Raw genomic sequence first — 23,246 nt, 5'->3', positions numbered from 1 at the left:
TATCATACTGTGTTGGAATTTACATATCATCTTTTCCACTAGAGCCATGTGCTTTTTATCATCGCTGTAGATTCCAGAGTCAAACGGCATAGGCACACCTGCTGCAAGGCACAAGAATTTCAAAAATGCTGATGAATGGACAGACAGAAGGATAGATCTTGTTCTAGGCAGCAAAGCTCAGCACCAGGGTGGGTGACCCCTAGGAGCTGCATCAGCTCTGTTTCTGGTGACCGGCAGCAGGCGACTCCCTGGGGAACCTTGTGGAAGGTCAGTGGGGAATTGTTCTTACCTATGTAAGTAGCTATGTGGAGAGGCCAGGTTCAGACAGAATGACAGGATGGACACACAAATACATACCCTCCCCCAATACACACTACCCTGAATCTGGCACCTATCAGGACCCATTCAGCAAAAACTTGAAATCAAAACAGTTTGTTTTCAGTCACTTTGTCTCCCTAAAAACTTCTTCACCTGCCACATAACTGACCCCACTTTTCTGTTTAGGACACAAGTTCCTCCTATGGAGAGAAACCCCACTGCAAGCAGGGACAGCGCAGAGCTGAAAGCTGCAGGGTTTGAGTTCCTGGGCCGCACTTGTGCATGTGGAAAAGGCCCCTTGGGCTCCTGGCTTTAGTTCTTCTGCTGGACAGGACAGTCACAAAGGAACTCACTTCTGCAGCCTCAGAGCAGTGATAGACTGTATGAGACGTGCTGCGTGAGCCAGCAGTTGTGACACTATTGTTTTATTATTGCGGTTGGCAGTTAGCGATCAGCTCAAGAAAGCATTGGATTAAATGTCACAGAGCCCAGTTAGAAGCCCCCCCAACCATAAAATGGGTAGTTTCAGAGACATGGCAAAGAGTGCTAATGTAATCCTTCCTGCTATGAAATGCCACTCAACAGAATTCAGATTTTTAAAAAATAGAGAGCTGAACTCTAAAGAGAAAAGGTAAATCCTTAAGCATGAGAATAAAGGGGGGGAGGGGAATTTATAGGAGTTGCAGGAGGTCAGATGTTGAAGCTAGGGCAGCCCAGGGCACATCAGACCTGACCAGCCACTCCACTCCCCGAGGTCCCCTTCCAGCCCCAACTGGAAGCCTGAGCTTTAATTCCCCCTGCCCAGAGGCAGACTGGGCCTGGGGTGTTGCCCACTCCATGTAGGGGAATCTTGACAAGTTTGCCTACCAGCCTAGGGGTAAAACAGGGGATTCTGGGTGAGGGGAAAAAAGCCTCCCATAAGGAACAGAAACCCGGGAGGAAAGGCTAGGAGGGAAAGCTTCGCAGGTGTGGAGTCTCCCCTAGGAGAGATGAGCTGTTTCAGTACTCCATAGAGATGATCACACCACACTGTGAATGTGCTGGATTTTTGGAATCACTTAACACTTTAAAATGGTTAATATAATGTTATGTGGCTCTCACATCACTTCAAAAAAGAAAAATAGGTAAAACCTAAACCTTCCCCCCCCCCACAAAGCAAGGGATCCCAAACCAAGATATCAAAGCAAAGGCTGGTCATGAGCCAATGAAAACCATTAGCATGCCATTAAGAAAAGACAAAACTGGGAACCCTCCCTGGTGGTGCAGCAGGTTAAAGTGCAGCACTGTAAGCTGGCCATGGCCACTTCACTGCAAGTTTGATCCCCTGCCCTGGAGGTGACCCACATGGCACAGCAGACCTCTCCTGACCCGCCCACTGCTCCCCTCAGCAGTGTACTTCATTGATCTGCCTGTTCTGTTCCCCACTCTGCCTCTGGTGAATCCTCTCACCACTCCTGCACCTCTGGCTTATGCCCCAGGTCTGTATGCACAAATAAATAAATCTTTAAAAAAAGAAAATACAAAACCATTGTGTAGGGCCCTTAATTAAGCCAGGGCCCGAGACAGGAGAAAAGGAGTTAAAGGAAAAGAGAAAATGGCAACCTACAAGAGGAAATGGCCCACTCTAAAGGGAGATGAGTGGCCTCTACAAACAGAATTGATGCTTCAGGTACTTGAACTAAAGGAGTTAATAGCTCAAGAGAGAAATATCTGAAAGGGACTATAAAAAGATGTTTAAAATAATTAAAACAATAAAAGGTGGGCTAGAATCCGTAATAAAAAAGGGGACACTACAAGAAAAAAACATGCAGATCTGAAAAAGAACCAACAGAATTCTTAGAAATGAGACATGCTGTTATTGAAATTAAGGTCTCAGATGACAGGTTAATTAACAGACCTACAGGATTTGAAAAATGGATCTGGGGAACTGACCAAGATATGGAGAGATAATGCATGGAGATAAAGAGATGAAAAATGAGAGTTTAGTAGAGGCAGGGGATGAAATGAGAGGTCAACATTCTGGAGTTCCAGTAGAAGAGAGTCGAGGGCCCTCCCTGGTGGCGCAGTGGTTTCCGTGATGCACTGTGAAGCTAAGCCAAGCTGCGGCCCACATGGCGCAGCAGACCTCTCCTGTCTCGCTCCCTCAGCAGTGCACTTTGTCGATCTGCCAGTCTGCTCCCCACTCTGTCTCTGGTGAATCCTCTCACCATCCCTGCACCTCTGGCCTGCACCCCAGTTCTGTATGCATAAATAAATAAGTAAAAAATCTTTAAATAAAAAATATTAAATTTAAATTTAAAAAAAGAAGAGAATTGAGAGCATAAAGGGAGATATTTAAAGAGATACAGCTGAGAATTTTCCAGAACTGATAAAGGACAGGAATGCTTAATGTGAACGTGTGCCACTAAGGAGCCAACCGTATGAAATAAAGAACTCCACACATGGAACTTAAGCTTCCTAGGACTATGCTGTGTAGTTACAGCAACCGAGGCTCATAGGACTCGCCGTGACCAGAACCTCGGCTTTCTTCAATGCCAAACACTATCTTCCTGGCTATTATACTATTTCGACTAGTACGACTGTCAAAAAATAACATAACCTGAACCAGTATGTCAGCCTAATCCTCTTAGATTAATTCAATGATACCAGTACAAACTTTTCACCAACCTTCCTTTCTGCCCCTTTATCTGCACTGTTGGCACAAATAGCTTCTCCCCCTAACACCTAGAGCTAGCCAATTTCACTTATCCAAAGACCCACACACTTGGAAAAAGTTATAATATAAATTCTGCTACAAATGTTTTAATTATGACTTTTACTGCCACAGAACTAATCTGTTTTTATATCCTATTTGAAGCCACACTAGTCCCGATCCTAATTATTATTACCTGAAAAGGAAACCAGACAGAATGACTAAATGCAGCCCTTTATTTTCTGTTCTGTAGCTGGTAGGTTCACTTCTCGTGCCGTTAATCTTCATCCACTACCTTGTAGGTTTACCATATTTTATAATAATTCAATATTGAACTCAATATACACTCAAACTCTCAATTCAATTAGCAATACATGAGAGCATTCATGGTTAAAAACGCCTCTCCATGGCTCACACCTGTGACTGCCTAAATAGCACATGAGGAGACCCTACATTGGCTCTATGGCATCCACAGCCTGTGACCCCGGTAGCTCCAGACACTGCAACGACAAAGTCCAGGACACAGGAAGGAAACACCCTCAAACTGAAGGTAGAAACTGAAAACCTAGAAGTTTATTGGCAGCTAAACCATTAACCCCAAGGGAGAGCAAGAGAGCTAACAAGCTTCCTAGAGTCATTCCTCCTCAGGGGTCAGATAGACACAACTTTTCCAGAAGAGTGAAGCCAATGGAAGAGGAAGTGAGATGCATTTTAAAATGAGGAACCAGAAATTAGTAAACAGGAGTAAAATTTAAATAATAATTGTATAAACAACTGCAACAATCAACACAAGTATGTAAATCGCCAAAAAAGATGTGGCTTACTGGTGTTAAATCTTACACACCCTTGGGGCGCTCAGGGCAGCGAGTTTCTCAGATCTCCAGTTGCAGGGGTCCTCCTCAGCTGCCCTGTACTGACTGGCCCCCTCAGAGAGTCCCTCTTCCAGAGCCAGGCTACTAGCCCTGAGATGCAGTGCTATCCCATGCCACAACCCAATCCGGGATCATACTTACCTGGAGCTTCAGTGGAGCTCATCTCTCCACTTCTGGGTTTGGATAAAAACCACACTGCAGGAGGTGGGCTCAGCATTCCAAAGGCTAGAAAACATCCACTGGAAGTCTGGGGGAGTCAAACTGTGGGGGAACTGACCAAGGCGAGAAAGGAGACTGGGCAGATAACACTTGCTCTCCAGCTGGCGACTCTGAAATGTGCTTTCCCTCCCAGCACCCATCAGGAGAGGTCCGAGGATCAAGGGGATGCACCTGTTAATGAATCTCGGGGCCTCCTTGCAATTTGCCGGAGAGCTGAGGTCAGCACAGCCTTCATCCTTTAGTGAAGGTAAACTCACAGTCTTCAAAGTGTGATTCCTAGCCCACAGCATAAGCATCAGCTGGGCACTTGTTAAACATGCAAGTTTTCTAGTCCCACCCAAAAGCTTTTGAATCCAAGACCCCAAGGCTGGAGCCCAATCTGTGTTGTAAACAAATCTTCCAGGTGATTCTGATACCTGTCTCATTTCAGATCATCAGGTGCTCAATGATGCATTTGAATGAGCTGTGAATTGTAATTCCTGCAGCATCTGTACTGCACCTGGGATCAGCACTAATGCTGCTCACTCAGGATTTCTGGCCCTCTGCCTTCAAGATCTGCCAGAGCTCTCTTGTTTCTGCCACAGCAACCAGCAACACTGTTGAGAATTGCTACTCCATCAACTTGGGTCCTGGGGTGAGGCCAACAAGAAGCAGCCCCCAGGGAATCCACCATGACCACGTAAGATGAATAAAATAATAAACATTATAATAGCTCTAAGCCACTGAGATTTGAGTATTATTTATTGCTGCAACATATCCTGACCCATCCATTCTGAAAGTCCGATTAGCCCTAATGTGCACGAATATGTTCAAATATGCCTCAAATTTTACCACATAAGTGACTTAAAATCAGCTCCATTGCAGAAGCAATGCCCATTGCCTTGTCTCAAGGAGAGAAAAGAGAGTGGGGTGGTAAAGGAAGGGCTGTGTTTGTGTACAGTGATCAAGGAACATTTGATACCTGGCAACCAAGGTAGGCAAGACTCAGCTATATCTGTGGATACTGGATGGGATGGGCAGTTCTGGCATGGATGGTTATAGAAAGAGTGCTAAGACTCTAGGCTGAGGATGGCAGTTCTGGAGCAGAAGCGGAGAAGAGGAGAAAAACAGTGGTACCCCACACTACATGTTCCAGGCTTGCTCACTCAAGCTTGGTCTTCCTTCCCTGCACAGGGATGAGCCATCCTGAGCCACACTGGGTTCAGAGAGGCAAAGGGATTTGCCCACAACTTGTATAAGTCAGTGACAAAGTCAGCCAAGGATTTTACTTCCTTCTACTACCTGAACAAGGTCCTGAGGACACAATATCAGTAGGTTCTCCCTAAGGTCTGGTGATCCTGGAGGTTCTCTGGCCTCTGAAGGGTGGAGGCAGGAACAGGCACCCCAAGACATCAGCTCCCAGATGCTCCCAGCTTCATGAGCTTCTCTTCTGGCCCCCAGCACCCTGGGCACAACACTCCTTCACCCCCTCACTACCATTTCTCCCTCGCTCAGGTTCCTCTCCCTTCCCCGCATGACAAGAAGCAGGAACAGGAGAGTGCTGTAATGACTGACGCCCACCCATTAGGGGATGAACTGTGTCCCCCTACAAATCATAAGTTGAAGTCCTAGCCCTCAGTTCTTTAGCATATGACCTTTGAGAGGTAATCAAATTAAAATGAGGCTGACGGATGTCTTTTTAAAAGGAGGAAACATGGGGACACACACACAAACACACAGGGGTGAACACCAAGTAAAGAAGGGAGTTATGCTGGGACAAGCCAAGAACCCACCAGACGCAAAGGGAGAAGCATAGCAGGGATTGTTCTATCACAGCCCTCAGGGGAGTCCACCCTGCTGCCACCTTGACCTCATACTTGCAGCCTCCAGTCAGACAAAAACTGCTGGTGAGGCTGCAAGGCTGTGCTACTTGAAGTGACAGTGCCAGGAAAGGAACAGCCACCTCACCACCAACCTCCTTCCTCCTTGCCCAGCCCAACCTGCCCACAGTGGCCAGCCCAGCCTTCTCACGGCCCCACCCCTGCCTCATGATCAGGTCCTCCATGGCCAGGGTGACGTAGTTCTCTTCTATGCATCCCTCCCCTCACACCGTCCCCCCCTCCCCAAAATCCTCCCGGGACGGCAGCTCACATGGCTCTGGTCTGTGCTAGTTTTCCTCACATCCTCTCTGCTGTTTCCTAACACCTGCACTTTAGTCTCATCTTCCCAACCTCGTTAGGTTCCATGAGGGCGGGAGCAACTTCTAGCACTTCTCTTATATGCCACAATACAGCACTAGGAGGAGGCCATAGTGGGTCTTTAGTAAGTACTGGCTGGAAACATTCTAAGAGAGCCTCTGGCTCTAGCTGGTTTCTCATGAACACCTCAAGTGACTGCAGCTGAAAGAGCTGCCTCGCTTCTCTCCTCTCCCGCCCTATTTTATAAAGGTGCTTGCAAAGCACCTATAACACTGTTGCTGCCTTTCCAGCCTCCTTCCACTAGGCTGCAAGCTCCTCTTGAGGTTCGTCAACCATCTCTCCCTTGAGTCCAGCCCCCTACATCTGTACAACTGGGAGCAACACATGTCAGAAACTACATCCCAAGCATCCAAGAACGCTATAAGGGTTTGAAAGGACCCCTGTACTCACTGAAGTGCATACAAAGGACTGCATAGGGGGAGGTTTATAAGCATAGTCTGCATTTACCAGGTGAAGGTCCATGGAGCTCTGAAAAGTTAAAGACCAAGGCAAAAAAATGTTTAAACCCAAGGCCATGGAAGAGGGAGTTAACATATCAGTAAGCCTCTCATTAATCACTTGTGCCCATGGAGCCGATGACTGTCCCTCCATGCGAGGAAATTGAGGTTCAGAGAGATGCTGTCTTGCCTGAGCTCAGAAGAGAGGCGCAGCCTGTCTAAGTGGTTCAGAGCAGATTCTGGGGCCAGACAGCCTGGGTTCAATTCCAAGTTCTACCACTTTCTAGAAGCGTGATTTTTCATCACTTAATCACTCTGTGACTGTTTCCTCATCTACAAAATGAGAGAAACAAAGGTACCTGCCACATAAGGCTGGTCTGAGGATCTGATGCACTGACGTGTGTAAGCCAGTAAAAATGAGGCCTGTGTGGGTGCATGCTCTGGAGACCATGATGATGATGAAGATGAAGAGGAGGAGGAGGAACTGGGCAGTGGCAGAGTGAGATGCAAACCTGGACCTGTGTGGCTCCTGCACACCAAGCATGCCACAGTGCTCCTGTCTCACTGCTGAAACTCTCCCATCCCCTCCTAGGAAAAGCCTTCAGTCCTGGTAACGGCTGACTTCTGGGAGGTGAGCTGGCCAGCCTGCAGTGCCCAGAGTTACATAAGGAGAACGTGGGAGGTCAGAAGCAGCCCTCCTCAGTCAGCAAGACCAGGCCTGTGCAATCAGGACACCGAGCACTTCTGCCCTGCTCTTCATTTTTCATGAGCCTTACCCATGCCCACTAATGGAAATTAGAAAGGGAATGTGCTCGTCCATTCTTGGAGACCCTGCTGATGACCCAACTCCCTTTATAATTTTCTCAAGTCTATCACTGTGCCCTGAGCCCAGAAGGGCCACTGGCATTCATCCTGCTTGGCCTTTATGAGACCCATGTCAAACCCCTAGACTGAATCCCACCCTAGAAAGACAAAGCAGTAGAAAAGCCTGAGTCCTGACCTCACTTTCCCAACCCAGATGAGGAACTGGCCAGGGGCTTGTCCAAGCCCAGTCCTCTGTCCTGCTCCTGAGAAAAGCCTTTGTGGGTTTTGCTTTGGTGGAATATCTCCGTCTTTTTCCTGCAAAGCCATCCTTATTGAACCCGTTCATGGGAGCATTTTTCATTCATTCCTGTAATGCAATTAGAATCGAGTTTCTCCAGCATTAGGGGAGATGTAACAACAACAGGGGAAAATTGTCATTTCACTCCCAACATCAACACACCCACTCTGCCCAAATTCTCTCTCTGGGGCTAGCTTACTCTATACAAACGAGTGGCAAAGAGAATACTAAAGAGGAAAATTACCCCCCAAATCTGCCTCCAAGTGAAGAGGGAGACACTTTGGGGGATAATTCTCTCAGTCATTTTATGAGGGACCCCAGCTTCTCTGACACATTCCTTCAGTTGAGGAAACTGTCTAGTGCCCACAGGAAAGCCCCTTACTGGCCCTTTTCCACTGGTCAGAGGTGAGTCGGGAAAGATTTCTTTTGAGTCTGACCAGGCCATACAATCATTCTCCCAGAAAAGTCGAGTGGCTTGTTTGAAGCCACATGCCTGGAAGTTGGGGCCAGAACCCAGATAAACAGGATCCTATTCCTTGGTGTCCCCCACTGCACCATACTGCCCCCCATCCTGAAGGACTGAAGTTGCCAGCAACTTAGTTCTTACCTCTCTGGAGAAACTAAGGCCTCAGTTTTCTAAGTCTTTGAAGATAAACAGGGAAAGAGGTAATGTATGTCTTTCATACTTCCACCACGTCCTTTGTGTATCTTAATTCTTCTTGGAAATCCTCCCACTCTTGGAACAAGAGCCTCATGATCTGTCTTACCCCTGCTACCCTTCTTCTAAGTGCTGTGATCTTGCCATCCAATCATCCAACCTCCCTCCCTCCCTTCCGTTCATCCATCTATCCATCTGCCCATCCATCCATCTATCCATCCATCCATCCATCCATCCGCCCATCCACCCCAACTCCATCCATCCATCCATCCATCCATCCATCCATCTATCCATATGCCCATCCATCCATCCATCCATCCATCCTCCCCAACTCCATCCACCCATCCATCCATTCATCCTTATGTCTCTCTACCCATTTATCCATTTGTTTCTCCTTCCCTAGGTTCTCTGTTTTATGCCAGGAACTGAGTACTTCTTTCCCCATTGCTCCTCAGAGTGACCACTCCAGAAGCATCCACCTCTATCCCCATCAAAGTCTAGAGCTGACCTGCATCCATCCACATTTAAGTGGTTGATCTGGTGCGTGAATCTGTGCTAATGTGTTTGTACCAGACCAGCACCCCCTCAGAGCTGACAGCTGGCAGAGCTTCGTGAGAGGGACGAAAGGCGCCCTTGGATCAGGTGAGGGCTGCTGCCAGGCCCTGGGTCACAGCACAACCTGCTTTCCCTCATCTCCCCTCCTCTGCTTTGCCCGCCTGCCCAGTCCCCACTAAGGCCAGAACAATGGCAGCCCCTACATACGTATGCAGAAGTCTCCATTCTCGTAGTAGCCGGGACAGCACTGGGACCTCCGCCGGTACATGGTCCGGAGGCCGCGCCGATACGCCGTCTTATAGCTGATCCTGAGGCACAAGGGAGAAAGCCACTTGAAAGTATTGAAAATCAATCACTCCTGTTAGAATGATATTTGTGTTAAGCTATATTGAAGACGCCATTCAATAATTACTTTAAAATGCATGGCAGCTTTGAATATGAAGGAACACAATAAAGAAAAATCGATGGCCGGATCTGGGACGTTGTGGTGCAGAATGTATTACTGACACGGCATTTGCTACATTGCTGATTGCTGCCAGGTCTCTTCAGAGAGATATTTTTAAATGATGTGCAAGATACTTTTTGGGCCCACGCTTTGGAGGGTGACCAGGATCCTGAGAGTGTCCATAGCCACCCCAACCCCACAATAAACAGACAGCTCTCGGCACCCTGGAACTTGGCCCACCCACCTGGAGAGCTGAAGGAGAGTCAGCAAAGAATCCTCAGAGTTGGACTCCATCCCAGAGTATGGATTAATACCACTCACACCAAAATCACACCTCCTGGAGGGCAACTTCCCACCCCAGCCAGGCTCAGACCTGCCTCCTGGCTCTGCAGAGAAGATACTGAGACCCAGGGAGCAAAAGGAGGGTGAGATCGGGAATCAGGGACCTGGGGTCTTGTTTTAACAGGGATGTAAGACTTCATCCCCTGCCAGACAGGTTTATCAGTAAATTCATTCCTTTCTCCCAATAAGCCCTAGCATAGCTAGCAATGTCATCCCCCCCACTTTGTTTTATTTATTTTAAAGAGCTTTTACTATTTTGTCTATCTCCTCTTTGTTTTATGGATGAGAAAAAGGAGATTCAGAGAAGTTAATGATCTGCTGGGGGTCACATAGCTAATAAATTTCAGAGTCATTCTAATTTCAAAACCATTAGACTTAACCTACTGCCCTGCGCCAGGGCCCACAGGATGGTTTGTTGATGTATGGGAAAGCCATAGTGAAGGAAATGGCAAAGGATATATGGATGTGGCAACCCTGAAAACGGATTCAAATGGGGTTCCAAAGGCAAAGTCCCTTCCTCACAGGTACAGTCACCGTGAGGAGACGTGAAGTGGCAGTAAAGATGAGAGAAGTAACTTCCCAAGGTCATGGCTACCACTAGGACTCAACCCCAAGTCCTCAGACTCTAAAGCCAGGGCTCGCTTTCATTTCCGCGTCATCACCCTAGGGTGCCTTCTCAGGGGGCAAAGCAGCAGGTCTGGTGATTGAAAACCCTGGGACCTGCTTCCCATGGAGGGCCAGGGCACATTGAGCAGGGACTGGGCCAGCCCACCCAGTCTTTATAGACCTCGCTTTATGACAAATGACAGTGCGAGCTCCAGGAAATCTCTGACATTTGGGAATGTCGTAGAGGAAGGTTATTCTACTTTGTCAAAACCCATAATGGAAGGCAAACTGGCCTCAAAGTGAAGCTACTTCCCCAGCAAAGGGAGGCAGCTCCTGGCAATTCAGAGGCTGCATAAGCTCCCAGATGAAGAATGGCTCAGGCTTGACTCAGAAGTCACTCAGTCCATCACTCCCCCCAACAAGGCTATCCCCAAACCCTTTTAGTGGACACGTGGTCTGGGCATCACTGAAGCCTCTCAGGAGAGAGTTTTATCCCCTGCTTCTTGATTCCCCACCTCGCTCTCAGCCCTGCAAGGGCAGGACCCGGAGGCCAGGCTGCCCTTATGGGAAGGAGGCTGCATTCTAAGGAGCCTTTCCACACTGAGGCAGACCGACGACCCAGCTGTCAGCAAACTCTAGTCATGGGGAAAACTGCAGGTTATTCAATAATTTAGGAAAATAATTCACATTCCAGGAATGCAAACTATTTTTTTTATAACAGTTTATTTTACATTTTTTTTTCCATCTCTATTGTAGTCCCCGCGGGTTTCCCATCACCAAGTCACCCGTGTGCCATCACCATAATCCTGAGCACTTCCCTCCCCACCACCCCGTTTTTGATCCCATTCCCCACTCCACCCCCACAAAATGTCTCTTGTATATGGCTGTTCATTATTCTTGTTATTTTCTCGCCCGGTCCATTATATTTCCGGTATGAGTGAAACCATCCGGTATTTTTCTCTTTCTGGCTTATCTCGCTAAGCATGATCTTTTCCAGCTCCATCCAAGTTGCTGCAAAAGACATGTGTTTCTCTTTTTTGGTTGCTGAGTAATATTCCATTGTATATATGTACCACATCTTTTTAATCCAGTCATCCACTTTTGGGCATTTGGGCTATTTCTATGTCTTTCCAATTGTAAATAAAGCAGCAATAAACATGGGGGTATCTTTTTTCAATCAGTGTTTTTGTGTCTTTTGGGTAGATACCTAGGAGTGGGACTGCTGGGTCGTAGGGAAGCTCCATGTTTAGCAGTTTGAGGAACCTCCAAACAGTTTTCCATAGTGGTTGTACTAGTTGGAATGCAAACTATTTTAATAAGCAGCAGCTCACTGACCCTTCACCAGTGGCCTCCAAGTATCTAACAAAACCCACACCTCACAGTAAACTTGCTCTGGCACGTGGCTTGCCAGGCCCACAGAAGGGGCAGGACTCTGATTCAGGCTCCACCTTTGAACACAGGGAGGTATCTTGGCATATCTAGGGGAGTTGGCAAGGGGCATGGGCCCCACCTCCTCATGTCACAGTCTGGAGTTAGAGCAAGGGGGTGCAGCAGTGGCTGAGTAACCCCTACTGTACCACCCTCCTGCAAGTAAATACACAAACTTGGGGAAGACAGAAAAAATGACTACCCTGCAGCACTGGAGAGAAGGCCTTCGAGGGTGTTGAGTTCTCTTTGCACCCTGTTCTCCAAGCCAGATGACCTGGTATAGAGCTACATTTGCACTCATGAGGACTATTTTTTCTCCCCAGCAATAGGCCCCAAGGCAAGGATTGAAAGATAAGGCATTTATTTGGGAAGCACTGGGAGGCTAGGAGAAAATAAAGGTAGCCAATTTGGGATGTGCTAATGAGCAAGTTTATATTATGGGCAACTGGGATTCTATCCTGGGAATCCTTGGAATATAGTACAGAACATGCCTCAGGGGCGCCCCTCAATACTAAAGGAGAGGAAACTGGGGTATTATACACCAACTCTCCATCCACCATTGTGAGAGGGATGCTCCCACGATAGAATCCTGTAGCACTCTGGCCGGCCCTGCCCTTCCCATAAGCTCCTCTGGCCAGAAGGAAGCCTCAGAGAAGCTCAGCAGAGCTTCTCAGTTTGGTGAGAAGGGCAATACCAGTGGCAGAAGCAGAGCGCTGACTACCGCTGCTATAGGGCATTTTACTAACTCACACCAAGGCACACCTGAGTGCCTGGCACCTTTTCCCTGCCCTAATATCCAAGAGAGGTACTCACCGATGCCTGGTGCACTTGAACCAGTTGAGGATGTCTGTGCATCGCGTATAGAAGATCTGGTCGAAGGGGTGAGCGTAAGATTCCTGGACAGTCACGGCATAACTGAGAACCAGACAGGACATATGCTTTGGTCACTGGGTCACTATGGCCAGCACTATGGAGTCTCCCTCCTCACCAGACAAGTGTCCAGGGGCTCCAACCTTCCTCCACGTCCTAAACCCCTCCCACCCTGAACCCCTTATCATTCAACTCTGGCTCCAGCATGGATCCAAGATACAGCTCTTACTGCCCCTTTGCCCAGATCATTGTCTGAAATTCTAGTTCATTTGTCCCTTTAGCAGAGAATTAAAGTTTTGGTTTACTCTATGTGGCTCTAAAGACAGAGTCAGCAAGTTTTAAAATACTTTGCTCAGATCTTTATGGTTTATGGTTTTCAAAGTACATGTATTGAGGCTGATCTATTTTTTTAATAATAATTTTCTTATTTTATATATTTTTTACATCATTCTTTATTTTTGTACAATGTGTGCTTTCTCCTCTCAGGTGTAGTCTCCGTGAAATTCCCAACATCCATTCACCCCTGCACCATCACCATATTCCTTTGTGCTCTTCCCACCACTGGGAAACTGATCTTTGCAGTAATTCAACAACATGGTCCCATTTTATGAATGAAGAAACTGAGGCTCAGAGAAAAGCCGCTTGCTGGTACCAATAACTGGCCTTCACATAGTGCACTGTGTGAAGTATTTTAACCCCTGCATAATCACCTCACATGAGGTGAATGGCATTGTTATCTCCATGTTCAGATGAGGAAACTGAACATTAGAGAGGACAACAGACTTCCCCCCAAGACCACCCAGCTACCTCCTACCCTATTATATCTCTACTATTACTGAGAGGCATACTGAGGACATACTCCCAGATTCTTGACTGAAGTGATTATCATATCATCCTGCCTGTTAGCTACAAACCTAGACGGGTGGGAAGACCCAGGGAAGCAGATCTCAGCTTTCCCAAAACAAGCCGTTCTATCCATCTGCTCTGACAGGAGTTCTATGAAAAGGTAGGCAAGCCAAGAGGCTGAAGCAGGATTCAAACTTGCTGTGAGAACTGGGAGAGGGCCCCAGCTGCAATTTCTGGAATTAATTTTTTGCAGATTGGTATTACCCCGTGCTTTCCCCCAGAAGGCTCATGACCTGGGCCATATGGCCAGGGCCAGGCTATAAAAGCCCATCTGTCTTGCCTGAAGAAACTGGTGGTTCACGTGCAAGAGGGCTTAGCATGCTCTCTGACTTAGTAAAAGGGGACCAGGAGTGGTCATCCATACATAGGACTCAGGGTGATGGGGAAAGTCTGTTTCTTGGAAGCATTGAGACTAGAAGGAGGGTCCTTGATGAGAATCTACCACTTGACACACATCTTTGCAGGCATGAACCAAACTCCCTGTTTTAGCTCCAAGTCTGGGGAAACTGAGGCAGCTGGAGACCCGTGCAGGCATCCCAAACACCCCTTCCAATTCTGAAATTCCATGTCCTTGTGTTCTAGCAAACTACTGAGCATCTCACCTAAAGGAACATTAATGGAAAAGTGTGCATGGGCTCTAAGTAAAGTCTGAACCCTGTCACTCATTAGCCACTTTTCCTTCGACATGTCATTTAACTCACATAAGCCTCCATTTCCACCTGTAAATCTGTGCTATATATTACCAAGGACTTCATATTATTAGTGAGTGCCAAAGAGGATAACAACAGTATCTAGCTCTCAAGGTGGTAGACAATTAAGATAATAAACATTTAATATTCTTAACAGGTACACAGTAAATGTTTGATAGAGGCTGGCAGTCATTATCATATGACTGGCAATGATTTACCCCACGTACTAAGCACTGAGGGTTATTTCCTCCCTGACCATGGTGAGGGAATGGGGAGCAAGACCCACAGGTTGAAAGGACTCCCATGGTCATAGGCACCCCTTTCAGCACTGATGAGAACAAGGGGTGACCAGAGAAAAGACACAACCTAACAGAGTGGGAGAAAAGGTTGTCATGGGTCAGGCCTGCTCTGTGGGTGTGTCCTGAGCTGAGCCAGACTGGCAACCACACCTTGAACCAACTCCAAGTCTCTGAGGCGAAGTGTGTGCCCCTGGTTTCATGGCTGGGTGGTTTAACATGCTCATTTGCCAACATGCTAATGAGGGGCCAGATTAATCTTGCAGAGCTGGGCTTCACTAGCCAGGAGAGGTCTTCCCACTGGGTTTAAGGGTGGAGGGGCATAATTAACAAGGAACCCTCCAGAAGCACTAAGCCAGTTCGGAAATTCTCTGTAAGTAGTCTCTGGAGACCCGAGAGGGTTTCTGGACTTATACCAACTAGATCCAGCCACAAGTAACTGGCAATACAGCCAGTTGGAAAAGCCTAGAAGGAGGTGCCCTGGTGGCACAGGGCATCACTGCAAGGCCTCCTCCCTAACTAGAGAAGCCTGGTGCTGCCACCTAATTTTAGCTGTCAGGGTCCCTCCCTGTCTTCTCATCTCAGCTCCAACCCCTGGACCAGGAGCCCAATTAGCCTGAAATGCCACATAGGGAAGCCTTGGTCAGAGGATTTTCACATTACAAATTTACTCATGTGGGCAGGTTTCAAAAGTTTGGTTTAAGGTCTAACTGACCCACTGGTGCAAAGGGACTCAGAGAAGAAGGAAGACAGGGTAGGTCCTACCTTCAGAGAAAGAGGAAAGGGGCCTGGAAAATGCAGACATGGGCAAAGGAGGCTTTCCAGAGCCTGGGATACATTGCAGGTATCCAAGAAGACAAGAAGGGGTTGCTGGAGTCTGCAAGCCAGAGATTAATCTAATGTGAAATTCTACCTGCTATCTCTCTCATCCACTGGGAAATAAAGATTTAAACTCACCAAAGCCAAAAGGGCCAAGAGGCCTGAAAGCCTCAAGATCACATGGAAAGCTTATGAAAAATGCATATTCCTAGGCTCTACCCAAACCAATAAAATCAACGTCTTTGGGGAGAGGACCCAGGAGACTCTGTTTTCTATATGTATCCCCAGTGCACCTGGTGCACATTCGTCTGCAACAGTCAGTTCCTGCAAAGTCAGAATTATCAGCAAGAAAAGACAAAGAAAGAGTTTTGTGGTTCTCAAAGCACTTTCATGAAACTAGTATCCTGATCCTCCAACCGTGTGGCAGGACTAATTACTTGACAGAGGTGGAACGTAGGCTCAGAACAGTGCAGAAACTCCAAACCCACAGCTAGCAGGTGGAAAGAGCCAGAGTAGCATAAACAGTGGGGTCAATGTCTTCTCACCATAGTTCTGGTGCCCACAGCAACACAGCCTTCTTCTCTAGCCTGTCCTCTGCTGGGACCCCACAGAGTGCTCACTGGAGACCACAGAAGTGCCCCCAGGACCCTGCGTGCGGTGCTGCTCACTGTCTTGGGCTAGGACATTCAGCCTCACAGCACAAAGCAGGGACCGTTCCACCTGCCTGTCCTCCTCTACCTTCCACCTCCCCCACGGGGCCCTCATCTTAATTTTATTCATTTGATTTATTAACATCTAAGTGGCAGAGTCATCCTGGTCAGCATGGCCAATCAATTCCAGGGTTTAATTCGGTTTTTCCTGATTGGGTCTCTGGTCACTGTCTTTGTGCTCACCAAAATCAATACTTTAACCTTGTGCTTCAAAGTCAGGCCGGGCCTTGCAGATGGTCCCCCTAGACCTAATGCCGCAGCCAGAATGCAGCCGGCTCTTCTGCCACAGCCCTTACCACCCTTCCCCTGGCAGCTTCCCCACACCTCCACCAGATGGGAAGCAGCAGGGCCCTGTCACCCCTCTGGGGAGGCTGCAGGCCACAGCCCAGCTGCTATGCTGTTACCAGCCTTGGGAGACCAGGAAAGGCTTGGAAGCACCAGAGATATCACATCGGGAGCAGTCACTGAGGCCCACCTGTCTGTGGATGGGCACAGAGCCCATCCTTCCTCGTCTGTAAAGTGGCTGAACACGGAGGGCCATGAGTGCATTGCCAGCTACCAGATAGCATCATTTAACCCCCTCCACCCTGACACCCCACAGCTGAGTCTCAGGTGGGATTTATACTGCATGGTCCTGTCTATGACACCTGTCTCTCTCCCCGACTGGACTGCAGACCCTGGTGGACACATCTATACCTCCAGTCCACTTTGTCCCCACAGTGCTACACCGAGGGTGAGGCGCCCTGGGAGTGCCTGGCCCTCTGAGAGGCAAATTATCTTACCTCTCCCAGTGGCTGCACACATTGGGGTCCTCAGGATTCAGGGAGAGGGCAGTGTGCAGGAGGGAGAAGACCAGGAGCCCCGCCACGGAGAACGCCATCCCGGGGCCTGTGTGGGAGAACAAAGGAGGCAGCGAGCGTCATCAATCAGGCTGTTTTCCAGGGCATCTGTTGGTGCTGAAAATTCTCACACATGAAGTGGCAGAACAGACTTGCTAAGCAGACTAAGGTTCCCGTCCCTGTTGGGTAATGAGCATTTGATATTTTACACTTGCAGGTTTTGACTAACACAGTAACACTTCACCAGTTTTGAGTAACCAGGGAGTGGGAAGGCTGAGTCAGGAAAAAGTTGAAATTCAAGGCTAGGGTTTTGGAAAGTGTTTTGGCTATAGAATACTATAGAATTTGTGAATGTAATGCAAGTTAGAGCCTCCTCCCAGCTAAAATGCCCCCCCCCACACACACACACAACACTTGGCTATAATTTCTGGGTATCCTCAGACCCCTGAGTCCATCCTTGGACCAAGAACCCCTGATCTCAACTCCTTTAAAGGTGAGGCCTTCTCCTCCCACAGTTCCCTTCTCCCTCAGCTCTGACCCACTTGCCAATTCTCCTTCCCTCCATTTTCACCCCCACCCCTCACCCCACGAAGAGGAGAAGGTACCCTTGGGGGAGCTGAGCTGAGACAGCCCTTCTAGGCAGCTGTCAGGAAAATCACCCAGAAGACTGGATCTAACTTCTTTTGCTCACATGGATGGGATGGTGACCACTGGCACTCAGAGTGATGCCAGTCACTGCCCATCTTGCCAACTGGGGGATGGAGAGCTTGGGCAGCCTGGAAAAGCTTTAAAGAAGCAGTTTAAGCTTCTGTACAGCAAAAGAGACATTATGAAAAACAGACATCCCACTGATTGGGAAAAAATTTTCTCACACAAAACTAGTGATAAAGGATTGATCACAAAGATATACAAAGAACTGATAAAACTCAACAAAAATAAACAACCCCATCAAAAAATGGGCACAAGAGCTACAAAGACACTTCTCCAAAGAGGAAATGCAGATGGCCAACAAGCATATGAAAAAACATTCAACATCACTTGTAATAAGAGAGATGCAAATTAAAACCACAATGAGATACCACCTCACCCTAGTGAGAATGGCACATCTTCAAACAACCAACAACAACAAATGGTGGCGAGGATGTGGAGAAAAAGGAACTCTCCTGCACTGCTGGTAGGAATGCAAACTAGTACAACCACTATGGAAAACTGTTTGAAGGTTCCTCAAACAGCTAAACATGGAGCTTCCCTACGACCCAGCAATCCCACTCCTAGGTATCTACCCAAAAGACACAAAAACACTGATTCAAAAAGATACCTGCACCCCCATGTTTATTGCTGCTTTATTTACAATTGGAAAGACATAGAAACAGCCCAAATGCCCCAAAGTGGATGATTAGATTAAAGAGATGTGGTACAATGAAATATTATTCAGCAACCAAAACAATAAATAAATAAACACATGCCTCTTGCAACAACATGGATGGAGCTGGAAAAGATCATGCTTAGTGAAATAAGCCAGAAAGAAAAGGAAAAATATCGGATGGTTTCACTCATAGCAGGAGTATAACAGACCAGGTGAGAAAATAATAATAATAAACAGTCATATACCAGAGACATTTTGTGGGGGTGGAGTGGGGAATTTGATCAAAAACAGTCATGGGAAGGAAATGCACTGGGCTATGGTGATGGCACATGGGTGATTTGGTGATGGGAAGCCCACAGGGATTACAACTGAGATGGAAAATGCACAAATGATGTAAAAATAAGCTATTATATTATTTTTTAAAATAATAAATAAAAAGAAGCAGTTTATAGAGTGTACCAACCAACTCTCCTTGATCCCTTAAACTGAGGATTCCCTCTGACCGATGGAGGCAGAGAACCATTAAAGTATGAGTGGCCGAGAGGACCTGGCCTCCTTCCTGTCTTGTCATTACAGGACCCCAGGTCCTATACCCTTAGACAACTAAGACACCAAGTGGTGGGGGTACAGGGGACCCCAGAGCCACCTCCAGGGGAGCCAGACTGCATAAGCGCCCAAGCATAGTTCATAGCCTAAAGGAACACTGTGCCTCCAAACGACAGCACTATTTCTCATGGGCACATGGATCCTACTGTGATTTGCTTAAAAGCATTATTGAATTCAGAGTAGCTTTTCTTCTCAATCAGTCACTAAAAAAAAAAGGCAACATAATAATACCTGGGGGCAGGGATGGTACAAGAAGTACTTTGACATGGGAAAGGTCCCTGGGCCTGAAGTAGTTGAGGATATAGCCTCCTGGCCCCTGTTGACAAATGAGGAGGCACTCCGCCTTCTTGGGGACAGAGGCGAGGAGCATGGAAGCTGCACACTCATTTGAATCCAGAGAGGAGCTTAATTGAGCCCCAGTCTTCATGAAAGGTTAAACACTCTCCTCCCCACCCCCTATTATTTCCTTGTTAAGGTTTCCCAGCAGTTCCTTCAAAGATAAACAAATTGTCACAAATTTTGTATGACCATGGGGGTCCAAATTAATGATTAATGAAGTTTTTTTTCTCCATTTAGGATCTGAAAATAACCTGGCTAAATGTGCTCTGAAAATAGGTTAGAAAAGAGAAGAGCAATTCTGGTGCTTCTGCTCAATGTTCACAGAGTCCAGGATTACTCAAACCACAGCTGCTCACCCCACAACTCTTTTCCCCGCCCTACCTACCCTGACCTGACACCCCCAGTCATCAGAGACCTATTCAGCACCTCTAAGGAGCCCTGCACAAACTGGAGTCCATACAGAAAGGACAAGAAAGAACCTGACATGGCATTGAGTTTTGAGAAGAGGACCGGCAGCCTCTTACAGATGGGGTTTGGGCTGATCAGATGTCACACAAATAGAGAAATAAGAAAGGGACACAGTGCTTGAGAGAGTCGGAGTCCGAATGCTAGCTGAAGGGAATGCCTCATCTTGGTTCTCTCCATGGCTCTAGCTCAACACTTTGATGGCTTCTATAACCCCCAGCATCCTTCGAGAGGACTCGCTGGCCTCATCTTCAAACGTATGAAGCTTAGAATATCAAGAATAAGGAGTTTCTTCCTCTGGCCTCTTTGACCCCCGGTGACAGGAGAGGGGTCGGTGAGGGAGGTAACTTGTGTCCTCTGAGCCCCTTGCCCTCAATACCTCAGAGCCCCAGGTCAGGTCCCAGCCCCCCTGTCAACATGCAGAGCTCAGAACCTCAACACCTGGGTCATGTGCAGCTCTCACCCCCACTCTTCCCCCACTGACAGCTTTCCAACATGTTTACATTATCTCTCTGTTGAGTCTGTAAATGCCTTGATGGTGGGGTCAAGTCCTAGACTGAGCTAGTCAGTTCCTTCTAGTGTCAGGAGCTGACTTTAGAAAGTATTTCTACTTGTCTCAGACACTTCACTGAGGCAGCGTGAAGAGCATCCGAAAAGGGGCTGTCCCCACGTGGGACCACTCATTGCTGTTAACTCTAATGGGTCTTCCTTCGCCAGGCTCTCTCTCAGCGGGTGGACCCCAAAGACGCAAGCTTATGAGATGACTGAAGGAAAATCAATCCTGCCGCAGTGGTGATTAGGCTGACTCCATTCAGAGCGACAGAGGTTAACCTATTGGGCACCATCTGATTTAGGACATTAATTATTAAATAAGAAAATGCCCCTGGTTTCACTTCAGAGGAAGAGAACATGGGAACAGATCAGCCAGTTCGCTTCCCTCTTGTCCATGCTCCCTGCATATTAAGAAGCAGCGGGGAGGGGGGGCGGGGGTGAGTGAAGTTCCAGAGGTGGAGACATTTCTTCCTGGGGGGGGGGGGTGATACCCCTGAAGAAGAGACAGCAGGACAAAGGAAGAGAAAGTGGCCAGGATGTAAGATGTAAGGTATACACCTGCCCACGGGCTTAGACAGTCTACGCACTGGCACCGCCCAACCCAAGGGTCTGAGTACCCCTGAAGCACTGCCTGCTCCCCTGGGGCTACAGCACAAGCAGTTTATTTGAGGAAACAAAAGCAAGTGGTTAAGTCCCACTGGAGAGTGGGGCACGCTGGTAACTGGTGGTATGGATGGGACTCAGAATGGACAACATGCAGAAAGGTAGAGGGCGAGGAAAGGCTGTCAGGACCAGTCCCGCCAAAGCAAGCACTGAGATGGTGCTGGGGGTCTGGGGGCAGTGCCGGGCAATGTGAGGACCTCCAGAAGGCGTTTCCCAAGGCTGGGTTCTATGGAACACCAGTCTCACGAAGTATTGATAGAAATCTCCCAAGCAAAGGTTTCCACGAGTGAAGACGTCCAGGAGACGTGGCACGCCGTGTCCTCATCTTAAATATGCAGTGTTATCTTAGAATATGTTAGGCCTTGAGATGTCCTGAATAGGCGTGTTTTACCCACTTGACTCCTTTCTCACCCAGTGTTCTCCACTCTGGGAGCAGGAGTCCTCGGGATACCAGTATGGGAAACTCTGATCCTCTTCATCAAGGGGAAGTGTGAAAGAAAGTTTGGTCCTGTCGATCTGTATCTTCAGGATTTGTATTTGCTTATTTATTCCAATATTTGAGGGGCTTCTGTGCTTGGCATGTGATGTTAAGGAAATCTGCAGTGGGTATTAAGAGACACTGACATCATTTGCTGGCTGAGCAGACCTTAGAGTGGGGCATCCTCCAGACACCCTACCTCTGCCGGGGGCCCCGCCACCACCTGTTGAGTCCAGCCTATCTGATAGAGGCACACACCTGGCCAGACACCAGATGCTCATATTAACCAAGATTAAAAAACAAACAAACAAACAAACAAACAAACAAAAAACAGGGCAGAGAGCAGACAAACAGATGGCCTCTGTCCTGGGATCAGTTGTTATGACCTCACAATCCATCTGTGCAAAACTCCTCTCCCACCTGCTTTGCTTCCACCACCTGTCACGTTCTCCTATTTGTGCCAGAACCTTGGATACAGGAACCTGGGTCCATACACCTAGAACCTACTCTCTGTCTACCCCAGTCTCTTCCAGGGAGCTTTTCCTTCTCAAGTTTTTTTGCACTGGAGGCAGGGATGAATGACAGTGTTTAGGTCCTAGGAGGTTTCCACTCCCACAACATTGGAGAGATGGATTGGTAGTGACTGCTTGGAAGTCAATGCTGAGAAACTAGGCTGAGTGGGAAGGCATGGCAGAATTGATTAGTAATGTCTGTCATGGGCACTGGATGGGAGGGAGATGGACACAACAGATGCCATGCGTTGCCTCTGTCCTGCATCACTGGCAGTCGTTACTAACTTAGGAAACTGCCCCTCTATTACATAAACCATCTAGATGTGGCCTCAGCTCTGCCCTCTAGTACTTGGAACCTGCACATTCTTTTCCTTCCCTTTGTGCAATGTCACTGGAACATGCTTCACAAGGGCAGGACTTCCGGTATGTTGTGTTGAGTGCTGTCCCCCATATCTAGTGCATCACTTGCACATAGAGCATGCTTAATACACCTTTGTTAATTGATGAATAGCTATACAACCAACAGTAGGTCACACTGCAGGGGTCATTCCATGCTGTGGTAACATTGCACCATGAAGACACCAATCTGTTGGTGACAGATACAGTGGGGGCCCATGACATCCTGAGAGCAATTCAGACTCTTGACTAGTCCACCCATCAGCACAGGGGTCTGTCTGCTCTGGGAGCCAGCACAAGGCAGGCATTGAAGTCCAATCAATAGCTCAAACTGCAATTGGGGACTGAGTGGTGTTCCAAGCATCTCATGAAAAGGCACTTTCAGGCTCAGAAACAGCAGTAGCAAACCCCAACCTGGGACTGATAAAGCAAACGCCTCACATACCTCCCAGCATGTGGGTGTAAAGAGAGAGATTTCTATCTTCTATTTATAGAAGATACACACACACACTTCTTTTTTTTTCCCCCTGAATAAAACAGAAAAGCCCAGTTTGCAGTCAATGGGGCAAATGCCAAGGTTATCATCCGGTCTAGAGGACCTTCCCCTTTATCTGCCCATTGCTTTCAGCTGACTCCCAGTCCCCAAGCCCCTCTCTGTTTGCTGGCCTTGCTGGGATCTGATTAGTGGGAGATGAAAAGAGCAGTGTGATCAGCCCGAAATTAAGAGGCTTCACCCTTTGCTTGATGAGGCCTCCAGCAATCTCACCAGGGGCCAGGTTTATGGTGAACACTTTCTAATCTCTCCACACTTAAAAAAGAAAAAAAAAAA

The 23,246-nt window shown here is 47.8% G+C and overlaps 1 protein-coding gene across 8 annotated transcripts in view; it reads right to left on the bottom strand.

Moving 5' to 3' along the window:
• MEGF11 (multiple EGF-like-domains 11) overlaps nucleotides 1-17,106 on the bottom strand; it is a 208,855-nt gene extending 191,749 nt beyond the window's left edge. For 5 of the 8 annotated variants that reach the window (XM_012728730.1, XM_012728731.1, XM_012728732.1 and 2 more), the window contains exons 1-2: nucleotides 12,725-12,804; nucleotides 9,298-9,398 (exon numbers count right to left, since the gene is read on the bottom strand). In XM_012728730.1, the coding sequence (XP_012584184.1) occupies nucleotides 9,298-9,358 (61 nt within the window). In that variant the 5' untranslated portion in view covers nucleotides 9,359-9,398; nucleotides 12,725-12,804. Of the gene's footprint in view, nucleotides 1-9,297; nucleotides 9,399-12,724; nucleotides 12,827-16,983 lie in introns of those variants that run through there. The other 3 variants (XM_012728728.1, XM_012728729.1, XM_004687655.2) reach the window with 2 other exon arrangements.
• Between the last annotated feature and the right edge of the window lie 6,140 nt (nucleotides 17,107-23,246).

The sequence above is a fragment of the Condylura cristata genome, unplaced genomic scaffold (genome assembly GCF_000260355.1).
Source record: "Condylura cristata isolate star-nosed mole 26May11 unplaced genomic scaffold, ConCri1.0 scaffold00023, whole genome shotgun sequence".
In the NCBI taxonomy this organism is placed as follows: Eukaryota; Metazoa; Chordata; class Mammalia; order Eulipotyphla; family Talpidae; genus Condylura; species Condylura cristata.
The sequence above is the reverse complement of the archived record's forward strand: the minus strand, read 5'-3'. Positions and strand labels throughout refer to the sequence as shown.